Source organism: Myotis yumanensis, unplaced genomic scaffold, assembly GCF_028538775.1.
Source record: "Myotis yumanensis isolate MYYU_CA2020_CCGP unplaced genomic scaffold, mMyoYum1.0.hap1 SCAF_7, whole genome shotgun sequence".
NCBI classification, from domain to species: domain Eukaryota; kingdom Metazoa; phylum Chordata; class Mammalia; order Chiroptera; family Vespertilionidae; genus Myotis; species Myotis yumanensis.
In genome coordinates this window covers 81,538,612-81,559,103 of record NW_027223758.1, presented here as the reverse complement: position 1 = coordinate 81,559,103, position 20,492 = coordinate 81,538,612, and the positions used below count along the sequence as shown (strand labels likewise).

Below are 20,492 nucleotides of genomic sequence, written 5' to 3'. Positions count from 1 at the left end.
ACTGGCTCAACCTTGTTCTGGTCCAAGATGGTCCTCACTCACTATAGAGGCATCCACATCCTGTAGAAGCTGGAGTTGAAGTTTCCGTCAGTCTGACTGGATTCCTCATTGCTGATGACAATTACTTGAAAAAAATGAACTACTGACCCTATTTGAGGATAATGTCATTTATTATATAACTTTTATTTTTTAATGAGAGATGTAATATCTCTCATAAGCACTGAGGGTTAGAATTTATTTTTCTTTCAATGGCTTAAAATCACCTGTGTTTTCAACTCTTTTTTTCCTTCCCACATTTCTAGTGTGGCCTTTAAAAACCCAACTTAATGCCTGGCTGGCGTGTCTGAGTGGTTGAGCATTGACCTATGAGCCAGGAAGTCACAATTGATTCCCAGTCAGGGCACATGCCTGGGTTGGGGGCTCGGTCCTCAGTGGGAAGTGGGGAGGACATGCAGGAGGCAGTCGATCAATGATTCTCTCTCATCATTGATGTTTCTCTCACTCTCCTCTCTGAAATCAATAAAAATATATATATTTTAAAAACCCAACTTATTTTGGTCATTAAATGTGCAATATTCACTTCTTCATTGTTCAGCATTTTACACACTTGTACAAAGGACATGTTTTTATATAATGACTAGAGGCCCAGTGCACATTATTGTGCGGCCCCACCCACCTGTGTGTGTGCCCCCCTCTCCCCGCCCCCCGCCAGCCCGCCCGCCAATCTCGAAGCAACGTTTGCAGCAGTGCTCATAGCTGCCCACCGCCTCGCCACCCTGCCAGCCCGCAGGCCACCAGCCTTGCTGCGATTGGACCCTGTGGGCTGCAGGGGAGGGCCCGAGAGGTGCTCCATGCGACTGGTTGTTTGGTTGTTTTGGTTGTGATGCCTCTTGTGCATTTTATTGTTATGATGAGAAACAAGAAAAAATGAGAATTGGTTAAGTAAACTGCAAATAAACTAGACTCAAATTTAATGTATACATGGTGGACATGGCTTGTTTTTGGCAAGTTGGTTGGCAGGTCTTTTCTTCCAGAAATCACACTAAGGAAAAATGGGAAAATAGAAAGCTTGTAGTGGGTGGAATCTGTGTTCTGTGACATTTCACTACAATGGGCGAGGCCTCTAGTTTCAAAGAGAAATTAAACCTTGGGGGTTTAAGAACTGGCATTGACAGGAGGCCACCTGGTGATTCCAGAGACTCAGGAGCACCTGGAGGGTCCATCACATGGTTGGGACTGTGGCAGGAGGGACATGAAACTGCACGAAGGCTCTCACGGCCTGAGTTCCTGGGTGGGGTCAGGGGAGGGCGCCTCTGGGAGGGCAGAGCTGCCAGGGGAGGGTGGTGTAACCCGCTTGGTCATGATTTGTCAGGAAATCACTTCAGCTTTGGAAAGTTCTTCCTTGGTGTTCCTTTTCATTAACATTTGTAGGACACACTCTGAATGGGCCAAGGATGGTGGGAGGGCAAACATGTGATGCTGGCCAGTTCACTTTCCTACCTGGAACTTTCCCCCCACATTAAAGTGAGAATTATTGAAGCCTTACCTGTCTCCTGGGTTTTTAGTGAGAACTACCCGAGATCACAGAGGCGAAGGGGCTTTGAGGACACAGGGGCCCAGAAATACAGGAGCTGTTCCTATGGAGGGGGTGGGGCTGAACCTAAGTGGCCAGGGATGGAGGTGGGTCAAGCCCAGGACCCCTAACCCTTGGTCTCAAGGGTCCCTCTAGCCCGAAGGTAGACACCTGTCTCTCATCCACTCTGGGCGTGAGATATGTGTGAACACTCTGCTCCTCACTCCCACCCCAGTGTCATTTCCATCCGAAGGCACGGGGACTGCCTCCAGTGTAGATTATACCGTGTCGTCTCATGTAGCCACATCTTGATTTAAAATCTAGGCTATTGGCTAGCTCTTTGAGGGCAGGGAAAGTGTGTTGGGCTCTTGGTGCATCTGGGCGGGCACCCGGGCAGTTGTTGCCTCTTCCATCTGCTGCCCATGTCCAGCCCCCTGTGCATTGTGAGCGAGTTGTTGGAGCACCAGAGGGAGCCTCCACTGTCCCTCCTCTAAGTGTGCCCTGGCCTATCACTGTGTCTGGAACCACGTGGTCAGGGGCACATTCCTTTGAGGAATGCTGCTGCTTCCGTTTCAAAGTGCAAAGACACAGGAAGGACCACCATCAGGGAACTGTGAATGTGGGTTGTAAGACCATATTATTGAATTATCAATTTTCTCAAATGTGGTAATGGCATTGAGGTTATGGGGGAGGATGCTCTTGTTCTCAGAAGACACAGTATTTAGGGGTGACATACTGTGATGCCTGCAGCTTACTCACAAATGGCTCACCTCCCCCCACCCCCCCTACACACACATGCACTGTTGAATGTAGGTAGTAGGTACCTGGAGGACCATCTTACTTTTTCAGCTTTGCTGTGCATTTGAAAATGATCATAGTACAAAGTTAGGGGTAAAATCACCTGGAGAATTTGTGTAAAATTCCAGCCCTGCATTCAGAGCCTGTGATTCGGGAAGTCCAGGTGTGCTCAGAATGGGGACCGGAGCAAGCTCCCCAGGGGTCCCTGATGCAGGTGCCCTTGGAACGCACTGGGGAGACACTGCTCTGAGTGCCAGGGTTCCAGGGTGGAAACCCAGCCCCAGAGCATTGTGGGGCTGGAGCAGGTGCAGTGGTCAGACAGGTGAGAGTAGTCAAGCTAAGCGGTACAGGGAGCTTAGCCTCTTGGGTTCACTGACTCCCTTCCCCTACTTGGAGCCTCCCCTGCAGCCTCTGCTAGGCCCCACCCTGCCCCACCCCCACACTCCAGAACTTTCAATTGTTTAAACATCATGCTGTGTCTAACTTCCTGGCCTTTGCTCAGACTGTCCCCTCTGCTTAAAATGCCCTTCTTTCCTACCTCCCAACCTGCGTTCTCCTCCATTTTCATGGCTAATGTGTACTCTCTCCACGTCCCCCCTCTAGGAATCCTTCCCAAGTCTGGGCCAGTCATCCCTTTTGATGGGCTCCCACAGCACCCACAGCATACTGTTGCCCTTAATAATTTCCCATTCACTATGGAGTCCTCAGGGCTGTCCCCAATGCACTGCCCAGCCCTTGAGGGTGATTGGGACATGTAGTTATTTATGGCCAATGGGAGACCCTCTAGAGCAAACATGTCAAACGCAAAGGCTAACATGGGCCAAATAAATGAGGCCTGTGTCCCACGGGCCGAGAGTTTGACATGCTTGCTCTAGAGCTTTCTTTTTACCTCCAACCCAGAAACCCACAACATTAGAGATGGTGGGTCCCTAAGTAAGAACAATGAGCAATCCACCCCCCACCCTGCCCACCGCCAATCTGTGATGGGCATGTAGCTTTGGTGAGAATAAACCCTAACTATTTTCAGCCATTGTGATTTGGGGGTTTGTTTGTTACCACAGCCTGCCTGATACACATACCTTATTCGTTTTTGTATCCCCCAAACATTTGGCCCAACTCCTAGCACAAAGCAGATACATAAGAAATAATTCCTGTCACTATAGTTCTTGGCTGTGAGACTGGCCTCAAAGACCAGGCAGAGGTTCCAACACCAGCATCCTGTGTCCTTCATTTCTTCCCTGGTGATACAGGACCCTCCCTTGAGGTGCCCCAAAGCATCCCCATTCAGGGAGGTACAAATGCCAACTCCTCTCACCCTTTAACAGCTCGGACAGGCTCCTGGATGGATCCCAGTTAACCATGAGCCTCCCTCACCCACTTGCCCTGCCGAAGGCTCTGGGGAGGAGGGGACCTCATACCACTGCCCTGCTCATTAACTTGTAAAATCCCTCAGCCTTCAGGCCATCTCCTCAGGGAAGCATGAGAGGGGACCTGTGCTTACTCTGGGTCACCATTTGAGCATTTGAAAAAGTCCTGAAGGAACGAAAGTTTGTTCCCTTTGCCTCTTCAGTCCCCTGTGGGGGTAATCTCTGTGGCCCTTTCCTCTTGCCCGCTCACCCGCACCCGGGCCGCAAGTCCACCTCCTCTCCTCTGCCTGACCCCAAGGAAGTGATCAACAAGTTCACACAGACGTGTGAATGTGGAAGGCGGGACCCTGCAAGTCAGCCTGGCAAACGGGTTGAAACTGCTGGTGCCTTTGTGCATCCTGGGAGGATGCAGGTGGTAGAAAGGTCAGAGCTGTAGCTGCTTTATCCTCGGGGTCCTGCAGCCCAGTTCCTGTGAGGTTTCCCAGCCTGAGGACAGTGGATTCCAGATGCTCTGAGATGATGGGTGTTGGTTTCCTTTTCCCAGGAGTCCCAGCTGGAGGCAGTGCAGAGGAGCTGATGGGGTAAGAGGTGGGCAAAGCGGGTGGGGCACCCCCAGAGGAGACACCAGGGGGCAGGGACACCAGGCTCCTCCTCACCGCTGACTCGCTCTTCCTGGGACCACCGCTTTGCACAGCCCCAGCCCCACAGCCCGGGCCTCAGGCTTGCTCTCCGGAACTTGCATCCTCAGCGAGGCCGCACTTGTCTGAGAACTAACTCTGCAAGTCCCAAGGTCGCGCTCACATGTGTAGACAGCTTGGCACTTGCCCAAGTCCCTTCACATCCTCAGACCTTCAGAGTCCTCCCAGCCAGGAGGGAAAAATGTTACTGTCCATGTTCAACAGTAGAAAAAAGTGCCTGGTCCACACAGCGAGTGAGTGACAGTCAGGGTGGAGTCTGGGCCTCGGGGCCCTATGGCCAGTGTCCTGTCTGCTCTACTGTGGTGTTCTAGGTAAGAAAAGGGCTTTTCCAGACGTTTCACATGGAGCTCACACATGCACAGACTTATACACACTCTTTCAAAATGCTGGTCCCACTGACGTAATATTACTGGGGCTCCGAGACATATGTCCATGTAGGAGACCACTGAGCCCCTGTGTGGGGTCTTGACTCCCAGGGGGTGCCCAGCTGGGGCTGCCAAGGTGCCTGAGAGCCAGGAAGGGCCGCCCCAGCCAAGCCTCACGCCGGCCTTTGCAGCTCATGGTGCACAAGTGGATGCCTGTGTCTGAGAGGCTCCCCGTGGTGGACACGTGGCTGCGGGTGGACTCCGTGGGCTCCTCTGGCTCAAATTCTCATAATTGGACTCCTGAGCCTGAGGCCTGTGGGCAAGAGAAAGTTGGCTGATCACCCAATACAGGAAGTAGGGGTCCCTGACTTCCCAAACCACAGCCCAGCCAGGGGCAGGAAGGAGGGATGAGGTGAGTGTTGGGGCCCTGATCCAGAGCCTGGACACTAACTGAAGGTTGGAGTCAGGGCAGCGCAGAACTGGTGGGGGTGGGTAGCTCACTTACCGTGGTGGGGTGTCCTGGTTGACTGGATCCTCTGTGTGAGGGATAGGGAGAAAGAGAGAGAGGGCATGAATCTACAGGGTGGCCTCCAGACTATAGGCCTGGCCGTCCACGCCCCCCCCCCCCCCCCCCCACAGTGGACAAGGTCTGAAGGAAAGCTGGCAGGGTGTGAAGGGTCACGTGAAGGGTGAGCAGGAGTTACCGAGGAGAAGGGTGGAGTGAGGGGCGGTCCAATAGAAAAACCTGCCCTCCTGAGGACCTGGAGTACAGAATCCTGGGTGAGTTTGAAGAACCAGCAAGAGAGACAGTGTGGTCACGGCAAAATGGCAGCTGGGGCAACGGTGACCAGTTTTGGATTTCATCTCAGGAGAGTGTGAGGCTGGTGCTATTGGCCTGGGTGGTCTGAGTGGCTCTGGGAAGCCCCCCCCTTTGGGGCACAGAAGCAAATTTCCCCTCCAGCCCAGGAGCAATGTGGGGCCCACTGCAGCTCCCCATTTACCCTCCCACACTTCTGTGCGTGCTGTTCCCTCCGCTGGGAACACTCTAGGCCTGGGATGGGCAAACTTTTTGACTCGAGGGCCACAATGGGTTCTTAAACTGGACCAGAGGGCCGGAACAAAAGCATGGATGGAGTGTTTGTGTGAACTAATATAAATTCAAAGTAAACATCATTACATAAAAGGGTACGGTCTTCTTTTTTTTTTTTTAGTTTTATTCATTTCAAACGGGCCGGATCCAGCCCGCGGGCCGTTATTTGCCCACGGCTGCTCTAGCCCCTTGTCTTCCTAGCTCATGCCTCCTTAAAGTTCACCTCCCTCTGGCCTCACTTGTATAATCCTTCCTTCCTGGCCCCACCCAGATGTGCCCCAGAGTGATGCATGTAAGCCCAGAGCTCCCACAGTGCCCCGACTCTAGGACACACTTCTGAGATTGCAAGCATCTCCTCACTCCTCACCCCCTCCAAGGGCCGGGAACCGCGTTTTGTTCACCCCTATTGTGAGAACCACACAGCGCCAGTAGGTCCTCCGATGCTGCTGTAACTATCGGAATGGTGCTATTCGCCAAGCCTACCTGTGACCAGAGAGCTCAGGGAGGAATCCTTTATGGGGGTGGTAAAGGGGAGGGCTGCAGAACTGCACTGACTGGTGTCTCTCTCTGCGACTGGAGGCTAGAGGTGAGTCCCTTGGCCTTGCTGGCCTCAGCTTCCTGATTGTAAAGTGGGTTCATGCTGGTTCCCAGCTCCTGGGTTTGATGCAGGTAGCGGAAATGGAGGGGGTAAATAGGCGCAAAAATAAGGTTTTGGTTGTGTCATGCCAGGTGGTCAGCCTGATGGTCTTATCTTAAAGGACAGCCCCCGCCCCGCCGCTCCCCTAGCACCCACTTGGGCCCAGGCGCACCCACCGAGGCGGCGGCGGCGGCTGGTGCAGGCGGCCAGCGTGCCCAGCAGCAGCAGCGCCTTGAGGCCGAGCGCGCCGAGCAGGAGGGCGATAGTGGAGGCCCCGGAGGCGCCGTGGAAACGGAACAGGTAGACGCTGGCCTCGGCGCGGCCCAGGCTGTTGGAGGCCGTGCACGTGTAGCGACCGTCTTGGGCCAGCGCGGGCAGCTCGGCGGTCACCTGGTGGCCAACACCCTGCCCCGGGCCCGGCGCGGCGGTGGAGCGGTTGCCCAGGGCCGGGCCGGACCAGGTGAGGGCGGGCGGCGGCTCCCCCTCGGCCGTGCAGAGAGCGCGGAAGGCGTGCGTCGGCCCCGGCAGCACCGATATATTGATGATCCGCGGGGCAGCTGCGGGCGGCAGTCAGCGGGGCGGGGAAGAAAGCGAACCGCGGTCAGAGGGTGCGGCCCGGCAAGGAGCAAAGGTACCCTCCTGTGTCTTCTTTTCTCGCCCAGAAGTAGGAAGAGGTGGGAGCAACGCGGAACAGAGGGAGGGAGTGGGCATTTGGGCACCAGCCTGCCTGGGTGCCGGGGCCCTGGTCCCACTCTCCCGCCGCGCTGTGCCTCCGTTTCTCCAGGTGTAAATGCGGCTCACTTACCTGATGGGGTCGGTGGGAAGATCTGGCCAGTTAATACGTGCAGGGCGCTTGGACTAGGGCCCGGCCCACAGTAAGTGCTCACTACATAGTCCTTGTTATGGTGGTGGCGCAGGGTGGGGGGGTAGCCTGCCGGTGTGATCTCAAGGTCACCTCCCAGCACCAGGCAACCTCACCAAGAGCTAGAGTGGAGACTGATGCTCGGAGTCCCCGGCCTGTGTTAGGCAGGTCCCCCCCCCCCCCCCCCCCACTCCCCGGGAGAAACTGAAATGCTCTCAGAGGGGCGCGCAGCCAGCCCGAGGCGCAGGCTAAGTTCTTGGGAGGGTCAGACTCCAACCCCAAACTCCTGGACGACCCCGCCCAGGACCATAGCAGGTCCCGGCTTTTTAAAGCTCTACAGGTCATCCCAAAGCGCAACCAGGGCGAACCGCTGCTCTAGGGACGGGGACGCTGGTTCCCACATCTTTATACCCCAGCGTCGAGCCAGCGCGCCTCCTCCGGGACGCGGTGCCCTTCAGAGCACACAGCGCTCACCCCATGGCAGCCCTGTTGCCATATTTAGGGGTATCGTTCACTAGTTCTTCGCTCCCCTGGACTTGGAGCTACTGGGGACTTAACTCTCCAAGGGCTTCTCTACAATGCCCATTCCCGGGCCCACCTAGCCCTTCGGGGCCGCGATGTGCACGTTTGACAAAGTCCCAGGTGGCCCCATAACCACTGCCAAGTGTGAGGCCCCGCCCTGGAGAAAGGAGGGTGTATGGCTCCCCTTCCTATCCCAGAGGCGCGGCACCTAGTAAACCCCCCGAGAGGGGCGGGGGGGGGGGGCGGGAGGGAGGAAGGCTGCCGCCTCGCCCGCAGCCCCGCCCCGCGCTCACCGGTCACGTGCAGCCGGACGCCGTGGCGGCTCTCGTAGCGGTCGTGGATGTCGCCCGCGAACTCCACGCGGCAGAAGTAGCGGCCCTCGTCGGCCAGGGCGAGGCGCTCCACGCGCAGCGAGAGGTCGTTGCGGCGCGGGTTGCCCAGCAGGCGGAAGCGGCCGTGCAGGCTGAGCGCCGTCTGGCAGAGCTCGCTGCCCCGCGCCGCCGCGCAGCGGAACACCTGCGGGCCCGCGAAGGGCTCGCCCGCGCGCCAGATGGCCGTCAGCGGCCCGTCGTAGTGGCGGTGCGGGTGCGTGAAGGTGCAGGGCAGCACGGCCGCCTCGCCCGCCGCCGCGCTCACCTCGGCCGGCAGCTGCATGGACCAGCGCTGCGTCGGGGCACCTGGGGGTGCGGGGGGGGGGGGGGGCGGGAGCGGCCCGGGGTGTCAGCCTTACCGGCCCCTGGCCTGGCTGCGGCCCCCGCCCCCATTCCCAGGATTCCAGAGGGAGCCCTTGGAAACCCATGATTCAGGAAGCACCCTCCTCCCCCGCCTGAAAACCCCAGGACTTTAGAAGCGCTCCCCTCTGGAAACCCATAACTCAGGAAGCACCCCTCCCCCGGAAGAAGGGTCTGCAAACCCACCGGGTGCCTAGAGACATCTCCTGGAACCCTGACCCTCTTGACCCTCCTGGACCCTCCCCCACTTCCCTGGGACTATTTCCTCTCTTTCTCCCCGCGGTCCCCCCCCCCCCCCCCCAACAGGCCCAGTGACTCCAGCACCTGCCCTGCTGCAGAGAAGTCCTGGATTCTGTGGTTACTAGAGTCCCAACCCCCTCCAAGATGGTGAGGATAATCAAAGCACTTACTGTGCACGTCTGTGTTGAGCAAGTTCCCGGTGGTATCTCTCTTAGTTCTCACAAATGATCCTAGAGGTAAGCATAGTTATCCCCTGTTAGGCACAGAGGGTGAAGTAATTGCCTGCGGTCACACAACCAGCATGTGGCAAAACCAGCATTCAAACTCAGTCCCGCCTGCCTCCACAGCAGCACTCTGCTGCACTAAAGGCATGGGGCCTCGGTCTCATCCAAGGACACCAACACTCCCATTCATAGAGGCCTGCGAGGGGTGCTATGTTTTGAAGCGAAAGTGTTAAGTTGGTGGATAAGATTCCTCTAGAATCCAGGCCAACCCAAGTGGGCTTCCCAAGAGGCTGGTGCCCAGACAGGGAGCTGAGAGGCCCTGCGTGGTGGGCAGTCATGCTGCCCCCTTGCTGTGTGCAAGCACCCCTGTCTGGACTCCGTGTCCTCACCTCCTGCGTTGTGAGCCTCTGAAGTATGGCCAAGCGAGAGCCAGAGGCTTCACTCTGCCTCCAGCTCACTGAGGGCTAGTGAGTTACTCCTGTGCAATTGAACATGTGCTTTGAGAGAGGGGTGGGTTGGGTGGGTGGGTGGCTGTCAGTGTGGGTCCTCAGAGGATCAAACCAAGGATTGTGCCTCCCCAAGGAGGGAGGGCAGGCTTCGAAGCTAGTGCCCAGCTGCAGTTCACGAAAAAAAATATTTAGAGAGAATAATATAGCAGCCCTGTATTTGCAAAGGGCTTTGCAATCTACATAGTTCTTTCACACACATCATGTCACATGACCCTCAAGACACCCAGGGGAGAAAAGCAGGGCCAACATTGTTATAGATGAGAAAATGAAGGCCCAGAGGCACACAGGCAGAAAGGGGGAAAAACCCGGCTTTTCTGATGCCAAGTCCAGTGCTCTTTGCTCTTCAAGGTAGCCTGACAGAATCATCTCTGTGAACCATCCATAGGTTAGAGCAGTGGTCGGCAAACTCATTAGTCAACAGAGCCAAATATCAACAGTACAATGATTGAAATTTCTTTTGAGAGCCAAATTGTTTAAACTTAAACTATATAGGTAGGTACATTGTTATTAACTTAATTCGGGTACTCCTAAGGCTTAGGAAGAGCCACACTCAAGGGGCCAAAGAGCCGCATGTGGCTCACGAGCCGCAGTTTGCCGACCACGGGGTTAGAGCATTCCTCCTGCGCAGAATCCCTGTCTATACCACCACGTGACTCCCACTAATGTGTGGAGCATTGCGCATCCCCTCCCCGTGATAGCCCTTCCAGAAGCGCATCATGGCTACCGGACCCAGTAAGCCTTCTCTTTTCTGGTGAAGGTCCCAGTTCCCCCACTGTCCTGACCCACTGCCACTGCCTGCTCAGTACTTTCCTGCAGTGTAGTGCCCTGACCCGGGCTACAGCTGTGGGCTCCAGGTGCACTGGGCCTGCAGAGTGGGGTCCGAATCGGGTTCTGTGAGTTGGGCCTCATATACAACCTCACTTTGCCCTTGTGCTGAGCTTGCGATCAAATAAAACCACAAGTTCTTTTTTTCCACATAATCTGCTAAGCCAAATCTCTTTTCTTCCGGACAAGTGGAATTACGCTTTTGAACCCAAATGGAGGACTTGACAATTATCCTGAGTAAGAGCTTGTTTGCTCAGTCGTTAATAATCAAATTTGAGAAAACTTCTGAGGTTTTTTTTTTTTTTTTTTTTTTTTTAAATATATTTTATTGATTTTTTACAGAGAGGAAGAGAGAGGGATAGAGAGTTAGAAACATCGATGAGAGAGAAACATCGACCAGCTGCCTCCTGCACATCCCCTACCGGGGGTGTGCCCGCAACCAACGCACATGCCCCTGACCGGAATCGAACCTGGGACCTTTCAGTTCGCAGGCCGACGCTCTATCCACTGAGCCAAACCGGTTTCGGCAAACTTCTGAGGTTTTGCTGGTTCACTCGGTACTCCCAGCTGCAGAAAGCATCTTCCCGTTCTTGAGACTTAGCACCTGCCTCAGTTTCCCTGCATTTCCCACCCTCCGTAACTTCAGCCTCCTCTGACCCCCTGCATCTCACAGGCAACCCAGATTCCCCAGGTATTGTTTGTTTTTGTCCATTTATCAGTTAGCAAACGTTTATCGGACACGTCCCCACTCTAAGCCAGGCACCGGGATTGGAGAGGGGGTTACAAAGATCAACAGAAAGATTGACCAGCCTGCTGGAGCTCACAGCTCAGAAAGGGAGGCGGATCTGAGAACACATAATTACCCCACTGCCTGCCAGGTGCTCTAATGAGAGACAGTGTTCCCTTTGTCTGAGCGTGGTTCTGGGCCCTTTCACTCACCAGCTCCCTCCTCACCGCCCCCAGGTCTCCTCTGAGTCTGCCGACAGTGGGAGGCCTTCCTTGAGGCCCAAGCCTGGGTATGGCACCCCTACCCTGTGCCCCAGGGCTGGCAGAGGTACCTCCTCTGCATGGGCATTGCCTGTTCACTGTGTGTCTCGCCCAGGTACCCAGAAGCTCTGGGAGGGCAGGGCCCACGTGTGTGTGGTCATACTTGTGTTGTTACTGCCCAGCACAGTGCCATGTCACATAGTAAGTAATGCAATTGCCATGACAGTGGGAGGGGGATCCGACTGGCAGGAATGGCTGGGCACATCGTGGGGGAGAGGCATCGTGCAGATAGTAGGCAGGCAGGGAGTGGAGGACCCATGAGAGAGGAGACACCATTTCAGCAGAGGCTGGAGAAAGGAGTGGGATGTTACTAAGCCTCGAGGTGGGTTGAAGGCAGTCTAGACAAAGGGGACAACAAGAAAATGCAGAAGGCAGGGACATCAACAGAGAGGTTGCAGGACATGTGGGGTTTAGGGGGCCAGAGTTCACAGTACTTTGGGGGCTCCTTGAGGGACATACCTCATCTCATTTCATATGCACAACAACCCCGTGAGGGACTGTCATTAGCCCCTTGTTATTATTTATTTTTTAAAATATATTTTTATTGATTTCAGAGAGGAAGAGAGAGGGAGAGAGAGAAAGATCAATGATGAGAGAGAATCATTGATCGGCTGCCTCCTGCATGCCTCACATTGGAGATCAAGCCAGGCATGTGCCCTGACTAAGAATTGAACCATGACCTTCTGGTTCATAGGTCAACGCTCAACTACTGAGCCACACCAGCCGGGCTAGCTCCTTTTTAGAGACAGGGACGGGGGTTAGGGGAGGGTGGGGATTGGGGCTTAGAAAGCACAAGGGATATGACCAGGTCAGCTGACTAACCAGAAGCAGAGAGAAGCAGAGCCTGAGGCTTTGCCCTCAGGGGTTCAGATTCACCCTGAAGTGTGACACAGATGGGGGGTGCTTCCCTCGCAAGGGTTCTGCTGTAAGAGCAGAGAGGGCACACAGAGGCCTTTACCAAGTGTTACCCTCTTGGCTCCGGGTAGGGCTGGAGGCCGGAATCTGGGTTTCCTGTTTACCTGCTATAAGACTCCCTCTCATATGGAGACCTTTGGATGAATCCCCCTACGGAACTCAAAGTTGGCAGGAATCGCCCAGGGTGCAGTTGCATTTGCTTTGGCAGGAATCCAAGCTCCCAGCATCCTGTGACATTTAGCATTCTCTCTGGCAGCTCGGACACAGTCTCCTGTCTCTTAGGACAGGGGAGGGAAGACACCACCCTTTCTTATAGGATCTCTAATTTCCTTATCTCGGTTTTGTCAACGTCTGGGGTCAACAGGAGGCCCATATTCTTCTGGTGGGCCACAAGGCATGGTGGAAAGTATTTCAGCTTTGGCACAGCTAAGCCTAGGGGGACAATCTTACTTGGGGGTCATTCTCTCTTCGGACGTGTATCAAGCACCCCGTCTGTACCTGGCACTGTTCTAGGCTCATTCACGTAGTAAGAGATGTTTGGGCAAGATTCTTACTAAATGGCCCAGGTCTCACTCAGGCTTTTCTGTGGCAGAAAGGGGAACACAATACCTTTCTCATAGGATTGAGGATTGAATGGAATCTCTGTAGATCACAGTGCCTGACACTCAGAAAAGACTCAATGGCTGTCAGCTCCCTCGATTCACTAGCCCTGCAAAGGGGTAGGGTTGAAGGGGGTAGGGTGGAGAGTGCTGACCAGCGGAGGAGTGTGTGGGCATATAACGCAGGGTGAGGTGGGGTGGGGGTGGGGGGTTAAGACACATTGATATCCTAACATTGCACCATTTGCGACTGGATTTGGCATCTTAGACCACAGGAAATTCGATAGCCTCGTCCTTGCCCGTAACTCACCTGGTAGCCAGTCATTTCTTTGTGTATTTATTCACTCAATAGCTACTCATTGAGGGCCTATTGTGTGCTAGACATTATGTTGAGGATGCAATTACTGCAACAATTAGCAGCCCTCCTCGGTATGTTTATAGTTTGGCCATTGCTCAGCCACCTTTTGTTTTTCATTTATACACAGGTCTAACAGGTCTATTTGATTAGCACCCCCGCCTAGGGAACTACAAAGTGAAAAGCTGGAAAGTGGATTCTGTTTGCAGGCGCATTGAAAGCAGCAAGAAAAGACAGCTGACATCCTGGGAGGAAGGAGCCAGTGAACATGATGAAAAGACGGCTCAGGACCCGGGACCGAAACGCCAAAAGTTCAGCACAGAAGAGACCTTTAAAAAGGAGTGAGGCAGCAGGCTGTGTGACAGACGCTTGCAGCTGTGACCTGAGTCACCTTGGGAAGGTTCATTACTATGAGAGGTGTGCCCCCAGGTGGGGGATCAGGCATCTGTTTTGGGCTCTAGCCCAGGCAAGACTGACCCTGACTTTGTGACTTTAGGCAAGTCCCCACAGCTCTCTGGCCTCAGTGGGCTCATCCGTGAAAAGATGTCTCGGTGTTTACTAAGGTGACTTTCCGGTCTAAAAGTCTATTCTGAAAATAACATTTGGATAAAAGTGATAAGGAAGTCAAGTATTTTAGAAATATGTCTATTTAATTAAAAGACTATACCTAATGGGTATGCAGAAAACTTAGCTATTGACAGTTGCATCTGGGTCTTGATGCTCCCGAACCATCATTTACCAAACTCTCCACATCGTTCCTCATGGTTACTGGTGCTCAGCTGGGAAAGGCTGGGCTGCAATATTGGGCACCAGCTCCTGCGTCACCATAACCACGACTCAACTAAGGGGTAGTCGAGTCACCCTGGACTTGTTATCCCAAAGCCCCATGCATATCTGCAGAACCTGGATGGGCAGAAGGGGTATCTGGATGGATCAGAAATAGAAACCTTGGTTTTGGCTGCCTTTGACCAAGAATTCTGCCAGTTCCTTGGTGAGGAGGGAGCAGGAATGTGCCTGGGGCCTCTCTGGAGGTCACTGGCAGTGGGCTCTGTGCTAGTCTGCTCATGTGAACTATAGAGAAAACCGCTTATCGGTCTCATCACAGAGTGTGGGCCAGTTGCTGTCTGTGGACCACAGACAGGAAAGTGATCCCGAGGTGGTCCTGGTGGGACAATGGCCAGTGGGGTAAGCACCCTCACAGAATGGGGCTTTAACAAGAATAGGTCTGCTGGCTGGGTTTTATGTGACATTTTTAGAGGAAACAAGTTATGGACTTGGGAGGGGGAAGGATGACACCATGTGGGCAGTCAGCATGGACCTCGGAGGGATAGCCTTGCGGCACTCAGAGGAACTCAGTGGTACTGCTCCCATGGTGGCTGGTCAATCTGATGAGTCAGCTGTGTGTGCAGGGCTACTCTCCCCGGGGACACCTGGGCATGTCAACAAGGGTGTTCTCAGGGAATGACTCTAACGGTGGCCTCTCAGGCACGGTGACACCTGGTGGGGCAGGAGAGGGCGTTTTGGGAGCAAGGAGGGATGTTCATCGTGGCCACCAACCTCACCAGTTAGGTGTGTGGGTTGAGCCGGGGAACGCTGCCTTTCTTCCAATTCCCTCCTGCCCCTCGGTTTGCTGCCACAGTTCTTTCTGAGCCTGCACGCTGTCCAGATAGGTTATCAGTGGAGAAAAGATGAGAAAGGGGTGGAGTCCAGAGGGGAGAGGAGGGAGTGGAAACAGGAATTCCATCCTTCAGTGAGAACCAGATCCAGAAGGGTCTAGGGAAGGGGTGAGGTACACTGATGTGTGAGTACAGGGCCTGTGGGTCTCCAGCTGCCCTCAGGTTATCCTGGCTTCCCCCTATACCCTGGTCTCTTTGGCTGCTCACCTGAGCTGAGTGAGATGCAGAGCCACTGTCCTGGGGCCCGTGTCCACCACAGGACACTGCTCTTCAGAGTTCTGATTCAGCCTGTTCCTGTCCGCACTCCTCGCCTCCTCTAGGGCCCTGTTCTCCTTCACTCCTCCTCCTCCCCGGGTAGGACTTCTCCATCCAGCTGCTGACCACCAGCAGCAGAAGCATCCTGGCTCCCTAACCCTTCCCATTCCTCCTGGACCCATGATGCAGCCACCTCCTCCCTGACTCTACCTGCATCCCGCATGGGCACCCCACAGCCTGGGTGAGTCTGCGATGGCCTGGCCTTTGCAGTTGGTTTTTCTTCAGTGATTCAGAGCTTGTCAACTGCATTCCTCAGAGCACCACGCTTTGGCCCAGGCTCACCACCACTGCACACAGGCGACTCCAGTTCACATCCAGCCTGTGACATCCCAGAGTCACCTGACCTCCCTAAATCAGGGACAAGGGTCCTCACTCTGCAGGGTTGTGGGGAAGAGTAAATGAGCTGCTCGTCAAAGGTCCAGCACAGGACTCCCTGAGGATGACAGCTGCTGAGATTGCGAAACCCGCTTATCAGAGATTTGTGGACTGACTGGGGACTTTTACAAGGCCACCCGAGTGGTCAGAGCCCAGACCAGTGTCCACCTCCCCCATTCCTTGGCATCTCCCACTTTCCAAAAGCAGATGTGTGGGGAGAACTTGGGGAAAGACAAGGGAGAGAGTGTGGGGACCGCCTGGAGATGAGGGCCTGCCCAGAGCACTGGGTGCTGAGTGGGTGACGTGAGGAGGGAGAAGGGCGGGGAAGTGGAGGGGGGGTTGGGGAGCAGCTTCATCCACTTCACTTCTGCCAGCGGCTTGCCCTGGGCCCCACGCTCAGAGTGTGGACAGGATGTGACTGTGACCCTGGTCATTCGGCCCTTTGGGCTCTCACATCGCACCAGGCCCAGCCTGGTCCAGGAGCCTCCTGCCCAGTCCTGCTGCCACCTGGAGGGGCTCACCGGTGACCGTCACCAGAGGAGTTTCAGAAAGTGGGGCCCCGCTCACCTCAGCTACGGACCTTTGGGTTTTAGCAGTGAGGCAGCTGCCACCGTGAGAACAACAGGGTCCCTCCCCATGAGGCTCACACATGTGGCTCAGCCTTCTGCGCAATCTTGACACACAGCTGGAGCACTGGTGCGGGTTGGGCTTGTTCTGGAACATGTGACCACGCATGCTTCCTCTTGTGTTTAACTGACTCATAGCAGCTGACCTTCAGCAGGAGGGAAACAATCCCAAAGCAAAACACAAATACCCCCACACCGCACTTCTCTCCAAGCTGTGTGCCTTCCGCAACCTTTCATGCCATGTATTGCATAACCACCGAGGGCCAGGATCTAACTGTCCTTCACATCACCACTGTGAGGTGGCAGGGACCCCGCTTTATCGGGGCTCAGAGAAGTTAGGAAGCCTGCCCAGGGCCACACAGCCAATAAATAGCAGAGTCAGGATTCAAAGCCACAACTGACATCAAACACTCAGGGCCCGCACTGCTGCTGTCCTATATGGCCCGGGTCTGGGCAGGGCCTCCTCTTCCAGCCTCTACCCTCTATGTGGGACCCAACCTTAAAGCACCCCAGAAAGATGGCTGAGTTCAGCCAACTTGGGAGAAAGTCTCCTTCCCCATTAGCCCCTGCCATAGGGCCCTGTGCAGGGGACGGCGGGCAGTGTGTGTGTGTGGTCTAGTCCATGGTTCTAACCTCAGCTCCACCCCTGGTCACTCACCAAAGTTCTCTGAGCACCAGTTTCCAGTCTGTGAAAAGGGAATAGAATAGCTCCTTCCCCAATGGGTTCTGAGGCTCACATGAGTTATTAATTAAAGTGCCAGCACTAAGAGTTGTGTGGGCACTTCCTGTTCCTGTTCCTGTTCCACCCAGACCTGCCTGGGCTCTGCTAGAGAGGAAGGGAAGGAGCCGAAGGGGTTCGAGTTTATTATCCAGTCCTGGCGGCAGGACCCCGCACAAGGAATGTTGTTGAACAGCTGAGAACATCATGATGTCAGCGAAGTTGCCAGCAGCTCGTGGCAGCAGGGACCGGGCTCACAGACACGGATGCAGAGTCCAGGGGTCACGGGAAGGACCTCCCAGGCTGGGATCGAGGAGAGAGCTGGGGCCCAGACAGAGGGCCACAGAGGATGGCCTCTGTCATTTATCCCAGTTCGCTCAATGGCCCTGGCCATCAGAATCACTCAAGGTGATGTGGAAGAATGCATATTCCTGGGCCCTGCTGCCTGATCATGTGATTCCATAGGTCTGGGGTGGAGCTGAAGTATCTGCATTTTAGTGTGTGTGTGTGTGTGTGTGTGTGTGTATGTGTGTGTGTGTGTGTGTGTTTAAGCCTCACCCAAGGATATTTTTCCCCATTGATTTTTAGAGAGAGTGGAAGGGGGAGAGGGGGGACAAAGAAGGAGAGAAAGAGAGAGGGAAATATTGAAGTGAGAGAGACACATCGATTGGTTGCCTCCTGCACAAGCCCTGATCAGAGCTGGGATCAAACCTGCAACCTAAGTATGTGCCCTTGACTGGGAATCAAACCCACAACCCTTTGGTGCGTGGGCCTATGTTCTAACTACTGAAAAACCTGGGCTAGCAGTATCTGCATTTTAACAAGCATCCCACTCCTCTGGGATTGTGATGCAGATGGTCCGTGATCAACCTGTGAGGCACACTGTTCCCAGGGACACTAACTCACTGAGCTCAAGGACCCAGATGTCACTGTTACTTGAGCTGCCACAGAGAGTTCCCGCTCACCCAGGAGTTCCTGCTGGGAGGCCAGGGCGCCTTCTCTCACTTGCTCTATTTCCCACGTGAAATCATCTGCATCCTTACCCCAAACCTCAGTGTGCTCTCCTCCGCTCCCCTTGGGGCGTGCAAGTGCCCATCACAACGTAAAACACTGTGTGGGGCGGGGCTGGCTTTCCCACCTAAGAGAGTGAGAAGTTACAACACCCAAAATCTGTTCGGAGCCTGGCTCTCCTCCCCATCCCTTGTCCATTATCTCCGTGGATCCTCACAGCACTGGGTGGGCCAGGCAGCCTTTCTACAGGTGGGGACACAGGCCCAGAGCAGTCAGGGGCTGCCTCAATCACTTGGAACCCAAGGCAAAGCCCAGACTTGAACTTGTGGCTTCCGTCACCCCAGCCTCCCAGAGTGCAGCTCTTCCTCTTCCACCGACCTGGAGGCTCTGGGTAATTAATACCAGCTTCACTGCATTTAAGGCGAGAAGACTGTACCGAGGGTTTTGTGAGCACCTGTTCTGTTCCCAGCGTGGGCCAGAGAGAAGAGTGGGAAACTCACCCATCGGGAGGATGCACACCAAGCAGGCCAGGAGTCGGACGGACCCTTCCATGTTGTGAGCGCCTCGAGACCAGCCCCCACATTCGGCCAGGCCACCACGGAGAACGCTCCCTGGCGTGGGTGTGAGGGAAGAAAGGTGTGAGGAGGGGTGGGCGGCGTGCCCAGGTCTGCGCCGTGCAGGGCTCTGTGGGTGCTGGAGGAACTGGGGAGAGGCGGCCAGGCAGTCCGAGGTATGATCAGATGAGACCCGTGGGGTTTAGTCATGTGGAAAACTAAGAGGGGAACCACTCCAATGATTTTTCAGGACAGGAAACAGAGAAGTGGATGGGGAAGATTGCAGGGCCCTTTCTGTAGCCTGGTCCCTTTAACAAATGACTGTGCTTATGCTTCCTTCCGTCCCTCCCTCCCCTCCCTCTTTCTTCCCTTCCCTCTCCCTTTCCCTTCCTACATTTTTAGTGTCAGGATGGGTTTCCTCTCCCTCCAGTCCCTTCTTTTCTCCCCTTCCCCACCCGCTTTGGAAAGGAGTTGTGACAAGATGATGAAAGAGATGTTGGGGAGGAGCCTGCCAACATAACTCATCCAAGTGCAGCCAGAAGGCTGTCAGTACCTCCAAGGAAAAGACTGTTCACAGATGATCCACCTCCATGACCAGAGCCCTCCAGAGGGCCTGGGGTCCTAAATCTGCACCCCAGATTTGATGGTCATAAGGATCACCTGAGGATCTTATTAAAATTTAGGTTCTGACCTGGGTTGTCTAACGAGTCCCTAGTGCTGCTGCTGGTCCATAAGCCATACATGTAGTACATCCAGTATGGAGAGCTGAGACCCCCAACCCCATCCCTGGGCCACTGGGTAGAATATCAGATGGAAATGTGGACCCTGGGGGAGAAGGGAAGCTCTTGGAAGCTTACTTGGTAGACTCTTGTGAGATGACAATGGGAGCTAGAGGTCTGTTTGCTCCATCGAATGGACAGTGTTGGATTTGGACTGTCTGGTGGTAGGATCTCTTTTCTGCTAATGCACTGGACTTGAGTGCCCTGCACAGAGGTAACATTAGCAATGCCACTCTTCCCATTCAGGTGGCGGAGGAAATGCTGTCGGCCAAGTCCAGTTTGTGCCTTGCCTATCATCTGCTCCTCCCCTAGTAACCTCTCACTCTCTCAGGTGAGAAAGCCAGTCCCGTCCCACCCTGGAGGCTCCACCCTGCCTCAAGGTGAGTTCTCTCTGGTGGCCTGGCCATCTTGGAGAAGAGGAGGGTCAAGTTCTGGGGGTCCCAGAATCCCCAGAAAATGAGGAAGGATCTTCTATTCTTGACTGGACTGCTTCCCCAGCTCCTGGCAGAGCAGGGTCCCAGCTCAGTTCCAACTGCTTGGGACTCCTTCTAGAGCTCCACTGAACTCCAACTTGCTTCTTTCTTCTAAGTAGTGAACCAGGGGCATCCTTTCAGGAGATGCGGACCTACCCCATTCTTTCAAATAGCTCCATAGAATCCCACAGAATATATTTTAAATCACATAATTTGTTTAACCACTCCCTACTAATGGGTGTTAAAATTATAAGCAAAGCTGCAGGAGGAATTTGTGCATGTGTCTTTACATACTAGTACTTATATTTTATTAATAATCCCAGAAGTGGGATCTCTGGGTCATAGGGTATGAACATTTTGCATTTTTTTGTTGTTGTTGTTAATCCTCACCTGAGGATATTTTTTCCATTGATTTTTTTAGGGAGAGTGGAAGAGAGAGAGAAACATTGATGTGAGAGAAACACATTGATTTGTTGTCTTCTGCATGAGCCTCCTAACCAGGGCCCGGGCCAGGGAGGAGCCTGCAACCAAGGCCCTTGACCAGAATCAAGCCCAGGACCCTTTGGTCCTGGACCAGCGCTCTATCCACTGAGCCAAACCGGCTAGGG

The 20,492-nt window shown here is 54.5% G+C and overlaps 1 protein-coding gene across 1 annotated transcript; it reads right to left on the bottom strand.

Annotated features, from left to right (window-relative positions):
• Positions 1–4,993: 4,993 nt before the first annotated feature.
• Positions 4,994–18,630, bottom strand: SIGLEC15 (sialic acid binding Ig like lectin 15). The gene is made up of 6 exons (XM_070421621.1): positions 18,579–18,630; positions 9,054–9,113; positions 8,206–8,589; positions 6,705–7,085; positions 5,307–5,337; positions 4,994–5,114 (listed from the first exon to the last, which is right to left on the bottom strand). Exons 1-6 carry the CDS (start codon positions 18,628–18,630, stop codon positions 4,994–4,996), a joined length of 1,029 nt encoding a protein of 342 aa, XP_070277722.1.
• Positions 18,631–20,492: the final 1,862 nt, after the last annotated feature.